Source organism: Oncorhynchus kisutch, linkage group LG2 (genome assembly GCF_002021735.2).
Source record: "Oncorhynchus kisutch isolate 150728-3 linkage group LG2, Okis_V2, whole genome shotgun sequence".
Taxonomy (NCBI): Eukaryota; Metazoa; Chordata; class Actinopteri; order Salmoniformes; family Salmonidae; genus Oncorhynchus; species Oncorhynchus kisutch.
In genome coordinates, this window is record NC_034175.2 from 9,364,674 (window position 1) to 9,388,785 (window position 24,112).

General features: G+C 41.3%; 1 protein-coding gene across 3 annotated transcripts; it reads left to right on the top strand.

The window, feature by feature from the left end:
* Positions 1 to 818: 818 nt before the first annotated feature.
* Positions 819 to 23,978, top strand: LOC109907217 (intercellular adhesion molecule 4). Of its 3 annotated transcripts, XR_004202493.1 has the most exons (13): positions 1,032 to 1,198; positions 3,139 to 3,184; positions 6,510 to 6,596; positions 16,276 to 16,548; positions 16,634 to 16,960; positions 17,664 to 17,732; positions 21,197 to 21,247; positions 21,753 to 21,809; positions 22,260 to 22,289; positions 22,438 to 22,512; positions 22,649 to 22,694; positions 23,368 to 23,490; positions 23,639 to 23,760. XR_004202493.1 is itself a non-coding variant. In XM_031786829.1 (12 exons), the coding sequence occupies exons 1-12, from the start codon at positions 1,187 to 1,189 to the stop codon at positions 23,390 to 23,392; spliced, it is 1,098 nt and encodes a 365-aa protein (XP_031642689.1). In that variant the 5' UTR covers positions 819 to 1,186; the 3' UTR covers positions 23,393 to 23,978. The 3 variants fall into 3 exon arrangements, 2 of the variants coding, with proteins under 2 accessions (XP_031642689.1, XP_031642698.1); XM_031786829.1 differs by having other exon boundaries at positions 819 to 1,198; positions 23,368 to 23,978; XM_031786838.1 differs by lacking the exon at positions 1,032 to 1,198 and adding an exon at positions 1,353 to 1,429 and having other exon boundaries at positions 23,368 to 23,978.
* Positions 23,979 to 24,112: the final 134 nt, after the last annotated feature.

Consider the following 24,112-nt stretch of genomic DNA (forward strand, 5'->3'; position numbering starts at 1 on the left):
GCTTTTCAATGCACTTTCTTACTGGAAGTTCTGCACTAATTGAATATGTGAAGGACAGCTCCCTTCCCACAAATTTTTGATGATGCTTAAATGTATGAGTACTGTGAGAATTATATCTTTTTTTATTTAAACTTTTTGGGTACAAGAGGATGTAAAAAGAGAGACATGCAGACACACAGACAGGGAGAGAGACATTCAAAAAGAGACATGCAGACACACAGACATGGAGAGAGACATTCAAAAAGAGACATGCAGACACACAGACATGGAGAGAGACATTCAAAAAGAGACATGCAGACACACAGACAGGGAGAGAGACATTCAAAAAGAGAGACATGCAGACACACAGACATGGAGAGAGACATTCAAAAAGAGACATGCAGACACACAGACAGGGAGAGAGACATTCAAAAAGAGACATGCAGACACACAGACATGGAGAGAGACATTCAAAAAGAGACATGCAGACACACAGACATGGAGAGAGACATTCAAAAAGAGACATGCAGACACACAGACATGGAGAGAGACATTCAAAAAGAGACATGCAGACACACAGACAGGGAGAGAGACATTCAAAAAGAGACATGCAGACACACAGACATGGAGAGAGACATTCAAAAAGAGACATGCAGACACACAGACATGGAGAGAGACATTCAAAAAGAGACATGCAGACACACAGACAGGGAGAGAGGCATTCAAAAAGAGAGACATGCAGACACACAGACATGGAGAGAGACATTCAAAAAGAGACATGCAGACACACAGACAGGGAGAGAGGCAGGCAGACAAAGACAAGCAAACACAAACACAGTGAGAAAAAGAGGGACAGACAGACAAACAAAAGGCCGCAAACACCAGCCGTCAGTGTATAAGACAGACAGACAGACAGACAGACAAGAACCACTAACACAGGAACGATTGAGGCAGACTGACAGTGAGAGAGACTAGTCTGGAAGACAGAGAACAAAAAGAAAGTGGGGAGGCCCACGTGTGAGAGCCAGCAAACAGAAAGAGTGGGTGAGAGAAAAAAAAGTGCCGTGAGCAAGGGATGGAACGAGGAAGTCATGAGCAGAAGGGTGTGGTCGACTAACGGTTCTTAATGGTTCCTGACTGACACACAGAGGAAAGGGACTGTGGATGCTGCACTGGAACGAGCTCTGGAACTAAGCGACAACTCAGGATGGACACCAAGGTGAGCTGAATGACTTTCATTTGGGACTCAAAGAGGAGAGGAGGAATGGAGGGACATTGGTACTCATGAGAGAGGCAGAGAGTATGATATGTGAAGTGAGAGACAGAGAGAGAGAGAGAGAGAGAGAGAGAGAGAGAGAGAGAGAGAGAGAGAGAACGTGTGGCGGATGTTCGAGATTGACAGACGGACGGTCAAACAGCCTAGACACACAGAAAGATAACACAGACAATGGTGAGTGAGTGAGTGAGTGAGTGAGTGAGTGAGTGAGTGAGTGAGTGAGTGAGTGAGTGAGAGTGAGAGAGTGAGTGAGTGAGTGAGTGAGTGAGTGAGTGAGTGAGTGAGTGAGTGAGTGAGTGAGTGAGAGGCGGCCAGACATGGGGTTAGTGGAGTGAGAGAGAGTCTGGAAGGGAGGCTGGGACAGCCCCAGAAGAACAGGCCCTTGCCTTGACATATGCTTCAGAGGCTTCAGAGTAAAATTAGGACTGGCGTGACCCGCTAATCTGAGCTGTCAAGCCTCATGATGCCCACTGACACTTACCTGTCACCGCTTCCCCTGCCCTCAGGACATGCTGCCATCAGAATAAGTCAGGGCAGGCATCTCAGCTAGGTACTGATACAACACCAAAACACTCCTCTGGCTGTCACTCCCTCCCTCCTTCCTCGCTCTCTGCTCTCCATCCCTCTAGAACAAATAATCATTGGGTTCCTCGTTGGTTTACGGATGATGTTATTTTCTGTATACACTACTGCTTTTTGTCAGAACTAAAAGGTTGTCAGGGTGATTGCAATTCTCCTCAGAATGAATGTGTTTACTTGTTTGCCTGTGTTATTTTGTGTACGATTACCATATGGTGCAGACGAAGAGTGATTAGAAAAAGCTATTATGACCCTGTACAGTAGTTGTGTGTCTCAGAGAAAGCTCTGAGTTGCACCTGATTGCTGTAAGTGTTGTTGTTATGACAGATCCTCATTCCGCAACTAGATTTTTAATTGGCGACACTAAGGAGTCCCGAGATATGATTTACAGTGTGATGGCTGAGGGAGCAGTGGTAGCAACACAATGTACTAAGGAGCATGTGGGAGGATTCCCGTTATAGCCATGGACTCTATCTCATCTCAACACATGACCTCAACCTTCCAATTCAGCTAAATCAGGGCCATGTGATGTGTGCTAGGTGATGATATGTGTAAGTATACAGAGATCATGGCATTCAGTTGGAAAAATGTAAACAGGGCATAAGTATAATTCCATGGATTAGAAAATGAGAGTGCTCTCATCTAGTTTGTATATCGTATTATACATTTCGTTTGAGATTGTCAGCCATCTTCATTGCGTGAAAAAAATTTATTGACTGCACTTAGGTGTGGGGGAGGGAAGTGGTAGAAACAACCGCTATGTGTACAATTTCCTGTGTTTCAAAAGACATGTAGCCTCAGTACTTGACATAAAACCAGTAACACGGCTACTTCCTCTTTATACTAATATTAGTCACAGGCCTACATGAACGCATCCCTTGTTCCACACAGTAGCTCTTAGTGTCTGTCTCGTTGTGTAGAGTACCATTAGAAAACCATTACAGCTACTGTAACGATAGGAGCTGGTTCTGAAACCTGTTACTCAGCCCTATAATGGGCAGAGAGTGAGTGTGTTTACGTGCAGTGGGAGAACACAAACAAGCAGGGCGTTAATGAAGGTTGATAGATGTGTGGTTGTCATGTGTCTGTTGTAATCTATTGTGGGTATAGCAGATGTGCCTGTGTGGCTGCCTCTAAGTGATCTGTATTCATTGCAGTGTCACCTGTGCTGCTTAAAGGCCTTTGCTTATCTTGCAGATTTCCAGCTGAAGTAGTAGTCAGCTTAATGCTGTATTAATTACAGACCCTGCTGAGACTCTGTACCACAATCAATCTCTCACTCACATCTCTCTCACATCTTTCAGATTCAGCTGAGCTGGATGGCAGTATGTCTGCTTCTCACACTACCAGGTAAGCCATGAAAAATAACGATTTATTTATTTCTCACACATATACACACATGCACCCATGGTCAAACATACTGTTCTCATATGAACATACTGTATACACACTCTCTCCCTTTCTCATCTCAAACTAAAACAGGGTCTTCAACCTTTCCTTGCCCAGGGACCTCCGTCCAGGCAAACCGGTGACCCCACATGTGTTAGCAGAACATGTTAATGACAAGGACAAGTAACCAACATTTCAAAATGAATCGATTTGGTAGATAGGTTTTCATTATTTTGACCTCCACACATTATAACTGGAAAAAGTGTAAACTCGAACATAGAGTATTAGTTAGAAAGGTAACTCCAAACTAGGTCTGCGATGATTATAGAAATTTGGGTAACTATGTAATGCAAATGGCCACAGTTGTCATTTTTGCTGAATTTTTTGGGGAGCTTTTGTTGCGTCATAATGCATCTTTCAAAATGAGCTACGACATACCTAATGAACACAGCTTTGGTGACACCCCTGTCTCAAAAACAAATGATTTTGACCACCTTCAACTTTTGGAAATGAAGCTTCTCCTCCCAACTGTGTCATTCTGCTCGTATAATGATTACTAACTTCACCCTCTCTATGTATTAATTCTCCTCAAATGAATGTATTAAGATACTTGTGATTACCTGGACTAACCAGTGCCCGCGCAAAATGACTCTGTACCAATACCCCCTGTATATAGTCTCGCTATTGTTATTTTACTGATGCTCTTTAATTACTTGTTACTTTTATTTCTTATTCTTATTAAGATTATTTAAACTGCATTGTTGGTTAGGGGATTGTATGTAAGCCTTTCATTGTAAGGTCTACACCTGTTGTATTCGGCGCATGTGACTAATACAATTAGATTTGATTTGATTGGGACTTTATTTGATAATTATACAATAGATGTGCCAGTCCTACTCCACATACATGTTGGTTAATAGCTAAGCTGGTTAAAGGTTAGCAATGTGTTGGAAAAAATGTATGACCAAGTCAAAAAGGCTTGAAGCAGCTAACATCATTTGCCGCGACTGGTCGTCTCGGGAGCTTTTTCAAAGTCTATGTCAGATACTCCAATGAGTGTAATTAGCTCAATATTAGGAGTTGAGAAAAACAGACATCATTTAAAAATAAGATATTCCCCTCTTTTCTACTGTAGGCATGTAGCACAACATTTGTTTAGTCTGTTGTTGCTAGAGACATTCATTAAAATATATACATTTTTTACCTATATTTTTGCGGCTCACCTGCTGTACCTCCACAGACCCCTAGGGTCCAAACAGTCCTGAGTCATTCCAACGAATGTATCTGTTTTTTCAGTGACATCTCTCCTCCTCTGAACCACACTGTAAATATCTAAAATGACCTCATAGGGATTCAGCAACAGAACTGATTTCCCTGTTAGGAAATTGATTCAGTTCTAATCACATTTGCTTGTGGGAACCCAGTGGGCCCATAGTGGGCTTGTAGCGATTCATCATGGAGTGGTTAATTGGAAGGTATTGATGGGGAGTGGAGTGTGTACAAAGGCCTGCTTCTCACGTTTCTCAGGGCCAGGACAATCTACCTCTGTGTTGGTCAGAGCAGCCCCTTCATAACCATGCTGCACTGCCCACTCACAAGACTAGTATTATCACAGACTTTGAATACATTCACAGCACTCTATCGACCCAGCTAACAATTATAGGGAGAGAGAACGTAATGTTACCCTTAATGTTCCTTAAAGCAGCCGCACACAAGCCTAAGATCACCAACTCCATATTAATTCCCATGATTTTGGAATAAGATATTCGACAAGCAGGTGTCCACATACTTATGGTCATGTAGTGAATTTGTGTGAGAGTGGACTAACAAAATCAATGAGGCCCCCCCGGTCAGTAATTCAACAATGATTACTACACGTTTAGATAGCTGGCCGGTAGACTTACCAATAAAAATATATATATGCTGACTTAGGCTAATTGAGTGACTGTCAGTGACTGACATAACGAGAGAAAAACTGCTGATGCACAACAAAATTTGCACCAAAATTTGCACCTTGTATTCTACTATTTTAACTCTCAATAGTAAGTTGAGACCCCAACTGAGTTCCTATCATTTACTTTTAAATTGATCCGCGGGCATAAACGTTACCCGTCCCTGCCCTAGGGAATGTGCTTATTAGTCCAGTATAGTTAGGCCCTGTCCAGAAGAAACACTAACCCCTCCTCCTTTGGCACTTATGTAGATGAAACAACTCGATAGGTGTAAGCAATAGGTAGAGTGCACTTTGGAGTAAATCTCAGCTATGTTAAAAGTACACTCAAGAAAAAAACTATTTCATTGATCATAGTAATTCAGGAGTATCATTAGTAACGTAACATAGTAATTAGGAGCTTAACATGCCCCAAAAAACATTAGAAAACTATACAGAAAGCTCTTAAAATACTGAAATAAGTCAATCAAATCACTGAGATCACAGTACAGTGTACTAAGACATTCAAAATTCAAATCCCAGGTGAAGACATGTTGAATAATTATTGTGTAAATGCACATTCACAATGTAATCATCTATTTTAAAGTGTGCAAAATGTGTACGTTAAAAACACTATGTTAAAAGCACTGTGTATGCGAGTATCCCTAACGTTCACAGCAGACAAAGAGCTATCATTGGTTCACCATTCAGGGCCTTGATTGGCTCGGCAACACTTCTTAGGGACCATCAGGCGACATCCTGACAACAGATACACAGAAATGTTCCAGCAACGTTCAATTGAAACGTGTCTAGAAGATTAATATATTATGTTCTGAGAACATGCAACCATGTTCTGTGTATGTTTGGTGGGACATTGATGGAAAATTCTCATAACATAGAAAATTGGACACATGAATGTTCTTGCAACGTTACCATGAAATGTGTCTAGAACGTTGATATTTTAAAATCTGAGAACATGGTAACCCCGTTCTGGGTAAGTTCTATTTGATATTAAGGGAATGGTCTCTTGGAAACATTCCTTCCACATTACTAGAACAGTCCTATGAAAACATTACTTAATGGCCTTATGACACTCTTAAGGGAATGTTCTCTAAAGTTGTGGGAACGTTTGTTGTTAGCTGAGTAACTCCCTCCCTTTGTCCCTCCCACTGGCTGTGTGTGGACACATTCTCAGCCCTGGCAGCTGCTAGGAATACGTTACTCAATTGTTGTGGAGAATAATTTCAGCAGTAGCCATGTTTTGTGCTTCCGACTGTCTTGTAATGTGTTGTTTAGGTTTCACCCAACTGCTTTGTTTGTGTAATGCTTGAAAAGTCATTTGTTTTCTGTCAACAGGGTCCCTTGCTCAGAGCCCTACCACCACACACCCCAAAATGACTCTGGTGGCGAATGTTACTGCAGCTCCCTCTCCAGCCAGAACGGGTACAGTCCCCTTTGTCTTTTCTAGATGATGTCACATGGGGCTACTTCATATTTCTCTGTATCTTTCCACCTGCCACAACTCAACGTTAATCTCAAGAACTTCACTCTTAATAGGACCTTCTTTTAAATCTTTTTCACCAGCAGGATGAATGGTAATCAATGTCCGTAAACCATGGCAGCTAGAGCACCAATGTTTGTAATTACTTTGGCCCCCTCCTAACTGGCTTTGGTTCAGTAGCTGGAATCAATTTGAGGAATTACTGTGACTTGCGAAAGAAGTCACACTTTAAATAATGTATAACTTATTTCGGACTATTTCATTAATGGAACTTGCGACAGAAGAAATCGTACTTATTATTTGGAACACTACTCCTCTTACACCGTTTAAGATAGAAATTCAACCTTTAAAACATGCAGGCCGGTCAGGACCAGTGTGATTGAAACCATTTATACTTTTTAACCTATTAAGCTTCTAATGAACCTCACCCACTTCAATGGGATTTCTTCAACATTCTAAAGCTCCCAATGTTAAAGAGCCACTGAACATGTCGATTGGCACGTGTTTTTCTGTTGCTCATTTGAAAAACGAGATTTCAGTCTTGGCAGTGTGTTCCTCACTGATTCCGCGTTTGGTTAATGATTTTTTTCCCCCATGAGACACGACTGACGCGGAAGCCTATTGATTGAATTTAAGATAACAACTTTTTTTGCCGAGGATGTTTTAGATGCGCAGTTTTACATCTAACTAAGGTGTTTGGTGGAGTATTTCCCAAGTAAAAAAATGTGCCACATGTAAACAAAGTCAGAGCTGCTGGGCAGATGTGTCTCACTGTCTAATACATTGAATAGAGAGCAATCACCGCAGCTGCTCAGCCTATGTTAGTGGGAAAACTCAAACTCAAAACCCACCTTTCATTTACCCGTTGTGATGCACGGAGGTTTCAAACTCTGTCATAGACGAGACTAACTTTATGACCAAAATGATCCTATTTACACTTTGTAGTCAATTTCACACTATAATAACTCTTTCTGACTCATATCGATACAACAAAGGCCATTTTCAAAGGGGATTTTTAAAGGCAGTGACTTTAAAATCTCCCCTTCTGAAGCTGACTTTCAACATTCTATTCATTGTAAACAAATCAGCTACTTTCTTCCCAACAATCTGGACAACAATGTAGAGGGTATGAAATCTTAAAATATCTTCTACCAATCAAACTATATAGCTGTTTTAGTTATCAAATCAACTTACTTTTCCTATCAACTGTTACAATCAACTGATATTTCGACCACTTTCCCAGCAAATATGACACAAACATAGATGGTATGACATACAGTGGGGAGAACAAGTATTTGATAACCTACAAAATTGGCAGTTTTTCCTACTTACAAAGCATGTAGGTCTGGAGGTCTGGATTTTTTTATCATAGGTACACTTCAACTGTGATAAACGGAATCTAAAACAAAAATCCAGAAAATCACATTGTATGATTTTTAAGTAATTAATTTGCATTTTATTGCATGACATAAGTATTAGATCACCTACCAACCAGTAAGAATTCAGGCTTTCACAGACCTGTTAGTTTTTCTTTAAGAAGCCCTCCTGTTCTCCACTCATTACCCGAATTAACTGCACCGGTTTGAACTCGTTACCTGTATAAAAGCACCTCTCCACACACTCAATCAAACAAACTCCAACCTCTCCACAATGGCCAAGACCAGAGAGCTGTGTAAGGACATCAGGGATAAAATTGTAGACCTGCACAAGGCTGGGATGGGCTACAGGACAATAGGCAAGCAGCTTGGTGAGAAGGCAACAACTTCCAAAAATGGAAGAAGTTTAAGATGACGGTCAATCACCTTCGGTCTGGGGCTACATGCAAGATCTCACCTCGTGGGGCATCAATGATCATGAGGAAGGTGAGGGATCAGCCCAGAACTACCTGGTCAATGACCTGAAGGGAGCTGGGACCATAGTCTCAAAGAAAACCATTAGTAACACACTACGCCGTCATGGATTAAAATACTGCAGTGCACGCAAGGTCCCCCTGCTCAAGACAGCGCATGTCCAGGCCCGTCTGACATTTGCCAATGACCATCTGGATGATCCAGAGGAGGAATGGGAGAAGGTCATGTGATCTGATGAGACAAAAATAGAGCATTTTGGTCTAAACTCCACTCGCCATGTTTGGAGGAAGAAGAAGGATGAGTACAACCCCAAGAATAGCATCCCAACCGTGAAGCATGGAGGTGGAAACATCATTCTTTGGGGATGCTTTTCTGCAAAGGAGACAGGACGACTGCACCGTATTGAGGGGAGGATGGATGGGGCCATGTATCGCGAGATCTTAGCCAACAACCTCCTTCCCTCAGTAAGAGAATTGAAGATGGGTCGTGGCTGGGTCTTCCAGCATGACAATGACCCGAAACACACAGCCAGGGCAACTAATGCTCCGTAAGAAGCATCTCAAGGTCCTGGAGTGGACTAGCCAGTCTCCAGACCTGAACCCAATAGAAAATCTTTGGAGGGAGCTGAAAGTCCTTATTGCCCAGCGACAGCCCTGAAACCTGAAGGATCTGGAGAAGGTCTGTATGGAGGAGTGGGACAAAATCCCTGCTGCAGTGTGTGCAAACCTGGTGAAGAACTACAGGAAATGTATGATCTCTGTAATTGCAAACAAAGGTTTCTGTACCATATATTAAGTTATGCTTTTCTGATGTATCAAATACTTATGACATGCAATAAAATGTAAATTAATTACTTAAAAATCATACAATGTGATTTTCTGGATTTTTGTTTTAGATTCCGTCTCTCACAGTTGAAGTGTACATATGATAAAAATTACAGACCTCTACATGCTTTGTAAGTAGGAAAACCTGCAAAATCAGCAGTGTATCAAATACTTGTTCTCCCCACTGTATTGACTTCTGGCACCAACAGAGATGGCCGCCTCGCTTCGTGTTCTTAGGAAACTATGCAGTATTTTTTATTTTTTTATGTATTATTTCTTACACTGTTACCCCGGGAAATCTTAAGTATTATTACATACAGCCGGGAGGAACTATTGGATATTAGAGCAGCGTCAACTTACCAACATTATGACCAGGAATACGACTTTCCCGAAGCGGATCCTCTGTTTGGTCCACCACCCAGGACAATGGATCGGATCCCAGCAGGCAACCCAAAACAACTGCGCCGCAGAAGGGGCAGACGGCGAGGTCTTCTGGCCAGGCTCCGTAGACAGGCACATCAACTACCACTCCCAAGTATACTACTTGCCAATGTCCAGTCTCTTGACAACAAGGTAGACGAAATCCGAACAAGAGTTGCCTTCCAGAGAGACATCAGAGATTGTAACATTCTCTGTTTCACAGAAACATGGCTCACTACGTTATCAGAGTCGGTACAGCCACCTGGTTTCTTCACGCATCGCGCCAACAGAAACAAACATCTCTCTGGTAAGAAGAAGGACGGGGGCGTATGCCTTATGATTAACGAGTTGTGGTGTGATCATAACAACGCCCATACTCAGGTCTGTCCAACGCTGGTCTGACCAATTTGATTCCACGCTTCAAGATTGCTTCGATCACGTGGACTGGGACATGTTCCGGATAGCTTTGAACAACAACATTGATGTATATGTTGATTCGGTGAGCGAGTTTATTAGCAATCGCATCGGGGATGTTGTACCCACGGCGAATATTAAAACCTTCCCCAACCAGAAACCGTGGATTGATGGCAGGATTCGCGCAAAACTGAAAGCGCGAACCACTGCTTTTAATCAGGGCAAGGCGACCGGAAACATGACCAAATATCAACAGTGTAGCTTTTCCCTCCGCAAGGCAATCAAACAAGCTAAGCGTCAGCATAGAGACAAAGTAGAGTCGCAATTTAACGGCTCAGACACGAGAGGTATGTGGCAGGGACTACAGTCAATCACGGACTACAAAATGAAAACCAGCCCCATCGCAGACCCCGATGTCTTGCTCCCTGACAAACTAAACAAATTCTTTGCTCGCTTTGAGGACAATACAGTGCCACCGACATGGCCCGCTACCAAAATCTGCGGGCTCTCCTTCACTGCAGCCAACGTGAGTAAAACATTTAAATGTGTTAACCCTCGCAAGGCTGCAGGCCCAGACGGCATCCCTAGCTGTGTTTTCAGAGCATGCGCAGACCAGCTGGCTGGTGTGTTTATGGACATATTCAATCAATCCCTATCCCAGTCTGCTGTTCCCACATGCTTCAAGAAGGCCCCCATTGTTCCTGTTCCCAAGAAAGCTAAGGTAACTGAGCTAAACGACTAGTTAAGGATCATATCACCTCCACCCTACCTGATCACCCCAATAGGTCCACATACGACGCAATCACACTGCACACTGCCCTAACCCATCTGGACAAGAGGAATACCTATGTAAGAATGCTGTTCATCGACTACAGCTCAGCATTTAACACCATAGTACCCTCCAAGCTCATCATTAAGCTTGATGCCCTGGGTCTCGACCCCGCCCTATGCAACTGGGTCCTGGACTTTCTGATGGGACGCCCCCAGGTGGTGAGAGTAGGAAACAACATCTCCACCCCGCTGATCCTCAACACCGGGGCCCCAAAAGGGTGCGTTCTCAGCCCTCTCCTGTACTCCCTGTTCAACAATGATTGCGTGGCCATGCACGCCTCCAACTCAATTATCAAATTTGCAGACGACACTACAGTGGTAGGCTTGATTACCAACAACAATGAGATGGCCTACAGGGAGGAGGTGAGGGCACTTGGAGTGTGGTGTCATGAAAATAACCTCACACTCAACATCAACAAAACAAAGGAGATGTTTGTGGACTTCAGGAAACAGCAGAGGGAGCATCCCCTATCCACATCGACGGGACAGTAGTGGAGAAGGTGGAAAGTTTTAAGTTCCTCGGCGTACACATCACGGACAAACTGAAATGGTCCACCCACACAGACAGCGTGGTGAAGAAGTCGCAACAGCGCCCCTTCAACACTCAAACTTTTACAGATGCACAATCGAGAGCATCCTGTCGGGCTGTATCACCGCCTGGTACAGAAACTGCTCCGCCCACAACCGTTAGGCTCTCCAGAGGGTAGTGAGGTCTGCACAAAGCATCACCGGGGGCAAATTACCTGCCTTCCAGGACACCTACACCACCCGATGTCACAGGAAGGCCAAAAAGATTATCAAGGACAACAACCACCCGAGCCACTGCCTGTTCACCCTGCTATCATCCAGAAGGCAAGGCCAGTACAGGTGCATCAAAGCTGGGACCGAGAGACTGAAAAACAGCTTCTATCTCAAGGACATCAGACTGTTAAACAGCCATCACTAACATTGAGTGGCTGCTGCCAACATACTGACTCAAATCTCTAGCCACTTAAATAATATAAAATTGGATGTAATAAATGTATAACTAGTCACTTTATACAATGCCACTTTATATAATGTGTACATACCCTACATTACTCATCTCATGTGTATATACTGTACTCTATACCATCTACTGAATCTAGCCTATGCCGTTCGGCAAACGCTCATTCATATATCTATATGTACATATTCTTAATCATTCCTTGTTGTGAAATTGTTAGATTACCTGTTAGATGTTACTGCATGGTCGGAACTAGAAGCACAAGCATTTCGTAAGAGCATCAAGCACTTTTCCTCTCAACCTTTTGAAAGTACTGCTATTTTGACCACTTTCCCAGCAAATAAGACACAAACAAAGATGGTATGACATATTAGTCTACTTTTCTTTAATTCAAATCTGATATCAGAACAGAAATATATTCTACCAATCAAACAATTTAGATGTTTTGGTAAGAGCATCAAGTACTTTTCCTGTCAACCTTTTGAAAGAACTGCCATTTTGACCACTTTCCCAAGTTAAACAAAAACGTAGAGCGTATGAAATCTTAGTCTACTTCTCTGCTATTCAAATGTTGAATCAGAATAGAATATATTCTACCAGTCAAACGATATAGCTGTTTTAGTAACAACATTGCCAACTTTCTCCCAACTTTTCAGAAGAACTGCATTTTTGCCCGCTTTTCCAAAAACTTGAACAAAAACGTAGAGCGTATGAAATCTTCTAGTTCTCTGTTTTTCAAATCTGAAATCAGAACAAATATATTTTACCAATCAAATCATAGCACTGCGGGAGCAAATAAGACTGATTATGCCACACAGCTCACCCAAACTCAGTAAACTAACCCATTATAAGAAACCCCACTGACACTAACCAAACTACAATAGGGACCCCACGTACTGAAGCACCTATGTGAACTGAGCCACAACAACAATTGACCACAATAGTAGAATCGCTAGTTCACCTTCAAAATAAAAGTTACATTGAAACTGATGCAAACAGATACAAATACTGGATTCATGCCATATTTGGACTAAATAAGGCAAAACAAAGGTTGGAATGTTGTTGTAAATTTGACAAAATACAATAATTTTTTTATTTGACAAGTCACCTATCCAGTCAGCTAATTGTGTGTATTGAACATTCATATTGCACTGTACAGTCTAGCCTAGGGATTGTGCACTCATGAAATGGGGTATCAGCCTACTCAGTGACACCCACAGAACACCCACAGAAGACAATTCTGAACAGTTTACACAAATATCTCTTAGTCTTGGTTTTCCCGTCCTTCTCCTCTGGTAAGTAATTCAGTTAATTGTAAAAAAAAAAAAAAAAAATAGTAGGCTACTGTATGTGTTTATATTCTAATAGTCGACGCGTACAGTTTCTTTGGAAATTATTCACACATCTGGACTTTTTCCAAATTTTGTTACATTACAGCCTTATTTTAAAACAAAAAATACTCAGCAATCTACACACAATACCACATAATGACAAAGCAAAAACAGGTTCATAGAAATGTTAGCATATTTATGAAAGATAAAAAACAGAAATACCTTATTACATAAGTATTCAGACCCTTTGCTATGAGACTCGAAATTGAGCTCAGGTGCATCCTGTTTCCATTGATCATCCATTTTTCATTAGCTGGGACTGGTAGACTAGTAAGGATGGAAACAAAGATGAATGGAGCAAAGTACAGAGAGATCCTTGATGAAAACTTGCTCCAGAATGCTCAGGACCTCAGACTGTGGCAAAGGTCCTTCCAACAGGACAACGACCCTAACCACAAAGCCAAGATAACACAGGAGTGGCTTCGGGACAAGTCTGTGAATGCCTTTCAGTGGCCCAGCCATAACCTGGTCTTGAACCCGATTAAAATAGCTGTGCAGCAACGCTCCCCATCCAACCTGACAGAGCTTGAGAGGATCTGTAGAGAAGGATGGGAGAAACTCCCCAAATACATGTGTGCCAAGCTTGTAGTGTCATACCCAAGAAGACTCTATGCTGTAATCGCGGCCAAAGTGCGTCTACAAAGTACTGAGAAAAGGGTCTGAATACTTATGTAAATGTGATATTTCAGTTGTATATTTTCATAAATTTGCAAACATTTAGAAAAACTGTTTTTACTTTGTCATTATGGGGTATTGTGTGTGGATTGACGAGGGGGAAAAACAGTTAAATCCACTTTAGAATAAGGCTGTAACGTAACAAAATGTGGAAAAAGTCAAAGGAATGAATATGTCCTGAATGCACTGTATAGTGTCGAGAATTATTTTACCATCTAAACTGAAATATATTTTCCACAGCCACAAATGTTGTATGGCAGCTGTTTGAAGCTGGTGTACAAAACTGAAAGCAAAAACTGAACTTGATAACCGGAACCATAGAAATAGTTCACACGGAACTGATCTATCACTTCTTAGACCTGCTTTCAATGAAGAATGACATATCAACAGTGGAAAGAAAAAGTATGTGAACCCTTTGGAATTACCTGGATTTATGCAGAGATTGGTCATAACATTTGATCTGATCTTCATCTAAGTCACAACAATAGACAAACAGTCTCCTTAAACTAATAACACACAAAAAATGGTATGTTTTTATGTCTTTGTTGAACACACTGTGTAAACATTCACAGTGGAGGGTGGGAAAAGTATGTGAACCCTTGGATTTAATAACTGGTTGTCCCTCCTTTGGCAGCAATAACCTCAACCAAATGTGTTCTGTAGTTGTGGATCAGACCTGCACAACGGCCAGGAGGAATTTTGGACCATTCCTCGTTACAAAACTGTTTCAGTTAAGCAATATTCTTGGGGTGTCTGGTGTGAACCGCTCTCTTGAGGTCATGCCACAGCATCTCAATTGGGTTGAGGTCAGGACTGACTGGGCCATTCCAGAAGGCGTATTTTCTTCTGTTGAAGCCATTCTGTTGCGATTTACTTCTGTGTTTTTGGTTGTTGTCCTGTTGCATCACCCAACTTATTTTGAGCTTCAATTGGCAGACAGATAGCCTTACATTCTCCTGCAAAATGTCTTGAGAAACTTGGTAATTCATTTTTCCGTCCATGATGGCAAGCTGTCCATGCCCTGAAGCAGCAAGCAGCCCTAAGCCATGATGCTCCCTCCACCATACTTTACAGTTGGGATGAGGTTTTTATGTTGGTGTGCTGTGCCTTTTATTCTCCAGGCAGAGTGCTGTGTGTTCCTTCCAAACAACTCCATTTAAGATGAATCTGTCCACAGAATATTTAGCCAGTAGCGCTGTTGAACATCCAGGTGCTCTTTTGCGAACTTCAGACGTGCAGCAATGTTTTTTTTGGACAGCAGTGTTTTCTTCTGAGGTGTCCTCCCATGAACACCATTATTGTTTAGTGTTTTACGTATCGTAGTCTTGTCAACAGAGATGTTAGCATGTTCCAGAGATTTCTGTAAGTCTTTAGCTGACACTCTAGGATTCTTCTTAGCCTCATTGAGCATTCTGCGCTGTGCTCTTGCAGTCATCTTTGCAGGACGAACACTTCTAAGGAGAGTAGCAACAGTTGAACTGTCTCCATTTATAGACAATTTGTCTTACCGTGGACTGATGAACATCAAGGCTTTTAGAGATACTTTTGTAACCCTTTCCAGCTTTATGCAAGTCAACAATTCTTAATCTTAGGTCTTCTGAGATCTCTTTTGTTCGAGGCATGGTTCACATCAGGCAATGCTTCTACTGAATAGCAAACAAAAATGTTGTGATTTTTTTATAGGGCAGGGCAACTCTAACAAACATCTCCAATCTCGTCTCATTGATTGGACTCCATTTTAGCTGTCTCCTGACTCCAATTAGCTTTTGGAGAAGTCATTAGCCGAGTGGTTCGCATACTTTTTCCAACCTACATTGTGAATGTTTAAATGATATATTCAATATAGACAAGAAAAATGCAATAATCTGTGTGTTATTAGTTTAAGGGCACTGTGTTCGTCTATTGTTGTGATTTAGATGAAGATCAGATCAAATGTTATGACCAATTTATGCAGAAATCCCAGTAATTCCAAAGGGTTCACATACTTTTTCTTTCCACTGTATAACTCACATATCCATGTTAATTTGCTCAGGTCGCCCAAAAGGTTGCACTTTGCAGCTTAAGGTTACTGATTAGAAACTGCCTTCTGAAAAAGGCCATTATTAATGCAACCTATTTTTTATTTGTTCTGCATTCTAGGCCTATACTTGGGATATATTTTTTGTTTAAGCTAAGTTTGCTTGAGAAAGTAAATGATATGATTATGGTCTCTGTCATGCTCTGAACTGTAGGTGCACCTACACATGCCTCCTGTCCTGTTGAGCTCAACCCTCCCAGAGTAGTGGTGAGATATGGAGAATCAGTCTCAGTCAACTGCACATCATCCACAGACCCCGAGGGGATGAGGTGGGAGGCCACGTACGGAGATACAGGTTTGCATGGAAATGTAAACTATGTCACCTGGACTGTGAGAAGACTCATGGACTGGACAATAGAACCTAAATGCTACATCAAGTCACAAAATGGAAGTCAGTGTACTGAGATTCTCCCTGTCATTCTCTACAGTAAGTTGTTTTCTTTTACTTATATTTGGTAGTTTTGTCAGTAAAAGCAATTATATTTCACTATGTGTAACTATTTTGTCTCTAGTGACTCCAGACAGCGTGTCTATCTCTCCTCTGAGCCACTCTGGTCCAATGATGGAGGGGAAGGAGTACCAGCTGCAGTGTGACATCCTGAACATCGCTCCTCTACAGAACCTGGTTGTGAGGTGGTACAAAGGGAATGAAACTATAGAGACTCAAACGTTTAATGACTCCACAAAGGAACTAGTGAATATGTCCTCCACTATCACCATCACCCACAAGAGATATGAGGGTGAAGTAGAGTACAGATGTGAGGCAGAGCTGGACCTGGGACCAGAGGGACCAAAACCTTCTGCCTTGTCATCAAAACCTCTTAATGTTACTGTTCACTGTAAGTCTTTTTGTTTCCTTTTGGGGGTTGGTGGAATAAAGGGACTTGTTAACAGGCTGAGGGACTATTCTATTCCACATACTATCTTCTACCAATCAGATTATACCACTAGGGGAGCACATAAAACTGATCATGCCACACAGCTCACCCCAACCCACTAAACTAACCCACTATAACAACTCCCACACTCACTAACCGAACTACAATAGTGACCCCACTTACTATAGCTAACCCATGGCCTACATACCTAAAACATTCAGAATTACTACTACAATGTACTGCTACTACTACTTCTGGATTACTCACTACTACCTAGTCTCCCACTAAAGGTTACTATAGCTATTTATAAAACAGTCACTTCCTCTACTGTACCAGTCTCAATTTATCAACACTAACAAACTTCTAAACTTCTTCCACTAGATGCAAAATAACAGCCTACAACTTCTAATTCCTTATGACTAAAAGTGTAGTAGTCTGACTGTAGTTATTTATGATGAAATATGCACTTTTGACTATGTTTCACTACTACGCATTTAACATTTAAATGCCTCAATTTAGAGGATGTACCACTTATTTCTAACTTGTTGTAGTTATTTGGAAGCCATGTTTTGTGCTTCCGACTGTCTTGTAATGTGTTGTTTAGGTTTCACCCAACTGCTTTGTTTGTGTAATGCTTGAAATGTCATTTGTTTTCTGTCAACAGGGTCCCTTGCTCAGAGCCCTACCACCACACACCCCAATCGACCGGTGGAAGTGACTCCAGACAGAACTGGTACAGTCCTCTTTCTCATTTCTAGATGATGTCACATGGGGCTACTTCATATTTCTCTGTATCTTTCCACCTGCCACAACTCAACGTTAATCTCAAGAACTTCACTCTTAATAGGACCTGCTTTTAAATCTTTTTCACCAGCAGGATGAATGGTAATCAATGTCCGTAAACCATGGCAGCTAGAGCACCAATGTTTGTAATTACTTTGTCCCCCTCCTAACTGGCTTTGGTTCAGTAGCTGGAATCAATTTGAGGAATTACTGTGACTTGCGAAAGAAGTCACCCTTTAAATAATGTATAATTTATTTCGGACTATTTCATTAATGGAACTTGCGACAGAAGAAATCGTACTTATTATTTGGAACACTACTCCTCTTACACCGTTTAAGATAGAAATTCAACCTTTAAAACATGCAGGCCGGTCAGGACCAGTGTGATTGAAACCATTTATACTTTTTTATCCTATTAAGCTTCTAATAAACCTCACCCACTTTCTTCTACATTCTAAAGCTCCCATTGTTAAAGAGCCACTGAACACGTCGATTGCCACGTGTTTTTCTCATTATTTCAGTTTTAGCGGTGTGTTTCCTGACTGATTCTGCATTTGGTTAATGATTTTTGTCCCCCATGAGACACTATAGATGCAGAAGCCTGTTTCCCTTCTTCAAAATCCACAGAATAAATCTAAGATAACTCAAGAAATATGAAATAACTTTTAAGTCTTTGCAGAGGATGTTTTAGTTGCGCAGTTTTACATCTAATTAAGGTGTTTGGTGCAGTATTTCTCAAGTAAAAAAATGTGCGACATGAGCTGCTGGGCAGATGCGTCTCACTGTCTAATACATTGAATAGAGAGCATTCACCGCAGCTGCTCAGCCTGTTGGTGGGCAAAAGGAAATCAACTCAAAACACAACTTTCATTTACCCATTGTGACGCACAGATGTTCCAAACTCCGTTGTAGACGAGACGGACTTCATGACCAAAATTATCCCATTTACACCCTTTAACTGTTTCTGACTCATATTGACACCACACAGGCCATTTTCAAGGGGATTTTTAAAGGCAGTGACTCTTTAAAAACTCCCATTCTGAAACTGGGACTTCTAACGTTCTATTCACTGTGAACAATGTGGTTTTGACACAAATCGGCTACTTTGACCACTTTCTCAACAAGCTAGACAAAAACTTAGAGGGTATGACATCTTAGTCTACTTCTATCCTATTTAAAGCTGATATCAGAACAGAAATATCTTCTACCAATCAAACGATACAGCTGTTTTAGTAATCAAATCAACTACTTTTCTTCTCAACTTTTACGAACAACTGAAATGTTGACCATTTTCCCAGCAAGTAGGACACAAATGTAGAGGGTGTGACATATTGGTCATCAAAACCTCAATTTGACTGTTTACTGAAAGTCTTTTTGTTTCCTTTTGGGGTTGGTGGACTAAATTGACCTTTTAATGGGCTGAGGGACTATTACTATACCTTTCCACATACTATCTACCAATCAGATTATAGCACTGGGGGAGCACATAAGACTGATTATGCCATACAGCTCACCCCAACCCACTATAACAACCTCCCACACTCATTAACTAAACTACAATAGTGACCCCACTTACTATAGCTAACCCATGGCCTACCTACCTAAAACATTCAGAATTATTACTAGAATGTACTGCTACTACTACTTCTGGGCCACTTACTACACTAAAGGCTACTATAGCTATTTATAAAACAGTCACTGCTTCTACTATACCAGCCTCAATTTATCAACACTAACAAACTTCTAAACTTCTTCCACTAGATGCTAAATAATAGGCTACAACTTTTCTAATTCCTTATGACTAAAAGTGTAGTAGTCTGAATGTAGTTACTTAAGGAAAACATTTAAATAGCACAATTTAAAGGATGTATCACTTATTTCTGACTTGTTGTAGTTATCTGGAAAACCACTGCTCTTACATAGTTTAAAATAGAAATGCCTGTCACGTCTTTAAATGAGTGGACCAAAGCGCAGCGTGAGTAGAGTTCCACATATTTATTGAGGTGAAACTTCAAACAACAAATACATAAACTAACGTGTAGTGCACAAGACAAAACAATATCCCACAACACAGGTGGGAAAAGGACCACACTAAGTATGATCCCCAATTAGAGGCAACGATCATCAGCTGCCTCCAATTGGGAACCATACTCACACCAACATAGAAGATAAAACCTAGAAAACCCCCTAGTCACGCCCCGACCTAAAACACCTGAACCTAGATGGGGAGGGTTAGGGTGGGCAACTAGCATCGGTGGCGGCTCCGGTGCGGGACGTAGCACCTGCTCAGACAGATCCGGCCATGAAGCCAGGCTGAACGCCGTGCCGGAGCAGAGGAAAGCTCCGGCCATGGAGCGGGACTTGACACCGTGCCTGGACTGATCACCAGCTCAGAGGAAGGCTCTGGCCACACCAACATAGAAAATAAAACCTAGAAAACCCCCTAGTCACGCCCTGACCTAAAACACCATAGAGAACCCCGGTCAGGGCGTGACAATGCCATTCCATCTGGATTAAGTTTCTTTCATAAAACCTTTTGATAAAACTTTTACTTTTTAAACTATTTGACTTTTTGTCCTCCTAAAACAACTTTATCCACTGTAATGAGATATTTTCAACATTCTAAAGCTCCCATTGTTGAAAATTCCCAGAACTTCCAACATTCTATGCACTGTAAACAATGTAGCTTTTGACACAAGTCAGCTACTTTCCCAACAACTTAGACAAAACCGTAGAGGCTATGAAATATTAGCCTATTTCTCTGCTGTATAAATCTGAAATCAGAACTTCTACCAATCAAAATTGCTCCAGAAAAAAGGCAATGCAGCACTCGCTATGCCAACACATAAACAGCTAACTCTCGCCATTCCACCCATTTGCTAAAGTTACCTGATGCGAGCTAACTAGTCAGGCCAGACAGAAGACAAACAAACAATAATATGTTTAAAAAGTGGTCATTACTTTAGTGTCAATTTCAATCAGGCACTGACGTTATCTACCTACAAAACACAGATATCCAATTGACCAGTGAGAATTCTCAAGCTGTGAGCTTTTTCATGCTGTGATGTCACAATCACAGCCAATCACAAGTGTTAAAATGTGCTCACAATAATAATTGAATGTGAGCTATGTCACGCTGTGGGCATTTTTACATGACACCCCACACATCAGTAATAGGATTGATATAGCAGTCGATCAAAGTAATCAGACCTGATATTTTAATATATTTAACTTTGACTTTGTATTTCACTGCTTCACTTAATGAAAACCTTCCAAACTTCTTCAACTACCACACAAATCATTTTAAAGAGCTGAAGCAAGTCACACAATTGTATTTCATATAAAATTACATTTCTAGTTCAAATTGTGTGGCCTTGCCACAGACCAAGTCATCCTCTCTGCTTTTCTCCTCAGCTCACACAAACAAGTCAACAACACCCACGGCTAAGTCCTTAACCACCACAGGTAAATAACAAACCTCTTATTCCCTCCTTGACATTTAAGAATGACCTGTTCCCTGAAAAATAAACACTCCTATTGGTAGTCCCTGAAACACACCGCAACAGAGCTATAGTGAATGGATGCTTTGCTATCAAGAAAATCCCATAACCAGTTCTGTCTTTCACGTCAAGGGTGCATGCAATTTAAAATCGAATTAGCTCTGTAATTAGCAAATGTTACATTCCCCTTTCTCGTTAAGATAGACAGACAGTGGATTTTACAGCACCTGACAGGGACACCACTGATACGCTTTAAAAAGTGTAATTAGACTGACCCGATTTCCTATGAGAGTCGTGCCATTTAAATATGCAGAAATTCTATAAAAAAGGGAGTGGAACATAAAAGGAATGCACCTGGAATTTAATGAGATGTAATTATGTACAGGCCCATATGACAGAGATAAGGACTCAAAATGCTGACAGAGAAAATGTTAATTTTTTTATCTCTCGCTCTCTCTCTCTGTCCATAGTGACACCATCTCCAACCACCTCTGAGAATACCGCCGTCGTTTCTCCTGTTGCCTGGGGTAACAAAGGCATTTCCTAGCTTACCATTGCCTTAAATCTGGTGGGGTTTTCTGAGTTTTGTTATTGCTATCTCACAGCAAATTTGACAGTATCACAATTCCCCATCTCCCAAACAAAACCCTTGGAGGAGTTGTGAAACAGAAACACAGCACCTCAGCTCGCTGTCTCTAACTTGTCCTCAGATTAATGCTTCATTGTGGCTGATGTAAGAGATAAGAAGTCTCCGAGTGTGTCCCTCTGCGCTGTGCAGGCTTACGTAAGGGTTGAGATGTGGCTTCAACAACACATCAACTGGACCAGACCGCTCTGTTGTCATCTCATTGTGTTGTTGTTCCCACCTCTTTCTTTGTTGCAGGAATATAGGCTACACCTATTATGCTCTAAAAACACACAATGCAAGTACTGTCTTTAAAAAAAACTAAGTGATATTGTATTTTTTTTGATCACAGACGCAAAGTGGGATGAACCATTCAATTATGGTAAGAGAATCAGATTTTTTCCAAAGTTAACAAATACAATGATTAACCAAGCAGCTAAAATCCACTTATCAATACCACAATGCTTTCAAACATGGGTTACAATCACATGGTAATAGACTCATCTATGTGTCACTGTGTCTGTGCTCAGACTACTACTTCCTCCGTGTTGTTGGTCTGTCTATGGCTGCAGCGCTCTTCATCCTGGGTATTATGGTCATTAGCTGTGAGTAGAAAACATTTACCCTCCGTGTCTCTTTGCTTTGTCGTATTCACACTGTTAATACTGTACTGTTATCATAAAAACAGCTCTTTCTATCGCTCTTATTGTCTTCCTCTCTCTCTCATTCTCTATCACACAGGTGGTAAAGTATGCCCGATGCCTAGGTGTCATGTGGGCACAGGGAAGTGAGTAGTCCTCTTTAGCCACATATCAATGTGACACGCACTCACGCACACATACAGTATACACCCAACCACACACACACACGTCACCTTCAGCTTCACATACTGCAACTGACACAACTGTGGCAACGCTTTTGTGGCTGTGACCTCATTATGGAACACAGGCCCAATCATGCACCAGTATTTGTAATGGAGGTGTTCCAGTGACGTGACTGACTATAAAGGGACTATGTAAAAAGCCAAGTGGACCAGCTGGGTTGCAATGTTTAGGGATATCATTCTGTATTGGTATTGAATGCTACTGTATTCTATCTATACCATGAGTGAGTATCTGTGTGCCTAGATGAGTTTATGTAGATACAGTACTGTGAACATGGATAAATCACTGCATAGAGGAAGTATCTAAAGTCAGTCTTGACATCAGTCATAATCACTGAATGGACTGCTGACTTAGATCCTATTGTTGACAAATGGCTTAAAGCATTGTTTGGCTGTAATCGATTGGTTTGTCAGCCATGTACAGTTCTGTAAAAACATTTTTTTTCATTGTTTGATGAATTGATGTTAGAATAATCAATGTTTTTTCAAATTTGATTATCTGACCTTAGATGAATTGACCCTGGATACTGTAAATGGACATTTCATTAATTGTCTTCATGTGTGTTTTTTCCCCCAGGTCGTACCAAGTGTCCAGAGAGTAGTGAGGGGACAAACGTGTTACTGAGTGGCGTCAAGACACCAGAAGAGTTCATCAGAGGGACATGGTGAAACAACACTGATCCAACACATTATCGACCATGTGCGTGTGTATGTTTGAGTTTGAGTTTATTTGATTTTTACAGGGACAGTGCACATTATGTGTGTGTGAAAACGTTGTTGGACAAAACTCTGCGTCTGTCATTTCAGAGATGAGAACGTGATATGTGTTTCATGTGCCTTTCCCACAGACTGCAAGTGACTCACTCAACATTATGAAATGACCCCTCCCTCACTCTTCTAAAGACTTACCTGTAGTTTTAAATGCAAGTTTTATTATACTTTGGCACTCATGTTTCTATGTATATTTTGAAATGCTTACAAAATGTTACGGAATACATACTGTAGGTGTTACGTAGCTCAGAGGCGCCCCCAAGAGCATTGGAAGAGGTACTGATCCTTTTTTTTCTCATATCCCAGAGACAGCAATTTCATGCCTAGCTTTTCACAGATCATTGTGTAGATTTTATCTGTAGATTTGTCACCAACTTGAATGATATTTTCTCTAATAAATCACATACATGTCCTGTTCATGGTCTAATTTCCACAGATATTATGGAGGTCCATCATGCCTCTGACAGCCTCATCTAACCGAACCGTCCCTCTGGTTCCGGGTAGGGAATAGCCGATACTACATGCCACAAGGACAAGACTGACATAGGTGT

Excerpts from the sequence above, each read along its gene's own strand:
- LOC109907217 (XM_031786829.1), top strand. Across the intron at positions 17,733-21,196 it reads AGTGACTCCAGACAGAACTG|CTCACACAAACAAGTCAACA; the intron begins GTACAGTCCTCT and ends TTTTCTCCTCAG. Across the intron at positions 22,513-22,648 it reads GGGTATTATGGTCATTAGCT|GTGGTAAAGTATGCCCGATG; the intron begins GTGAGTAGAAAA and ends TCTATCACACAG.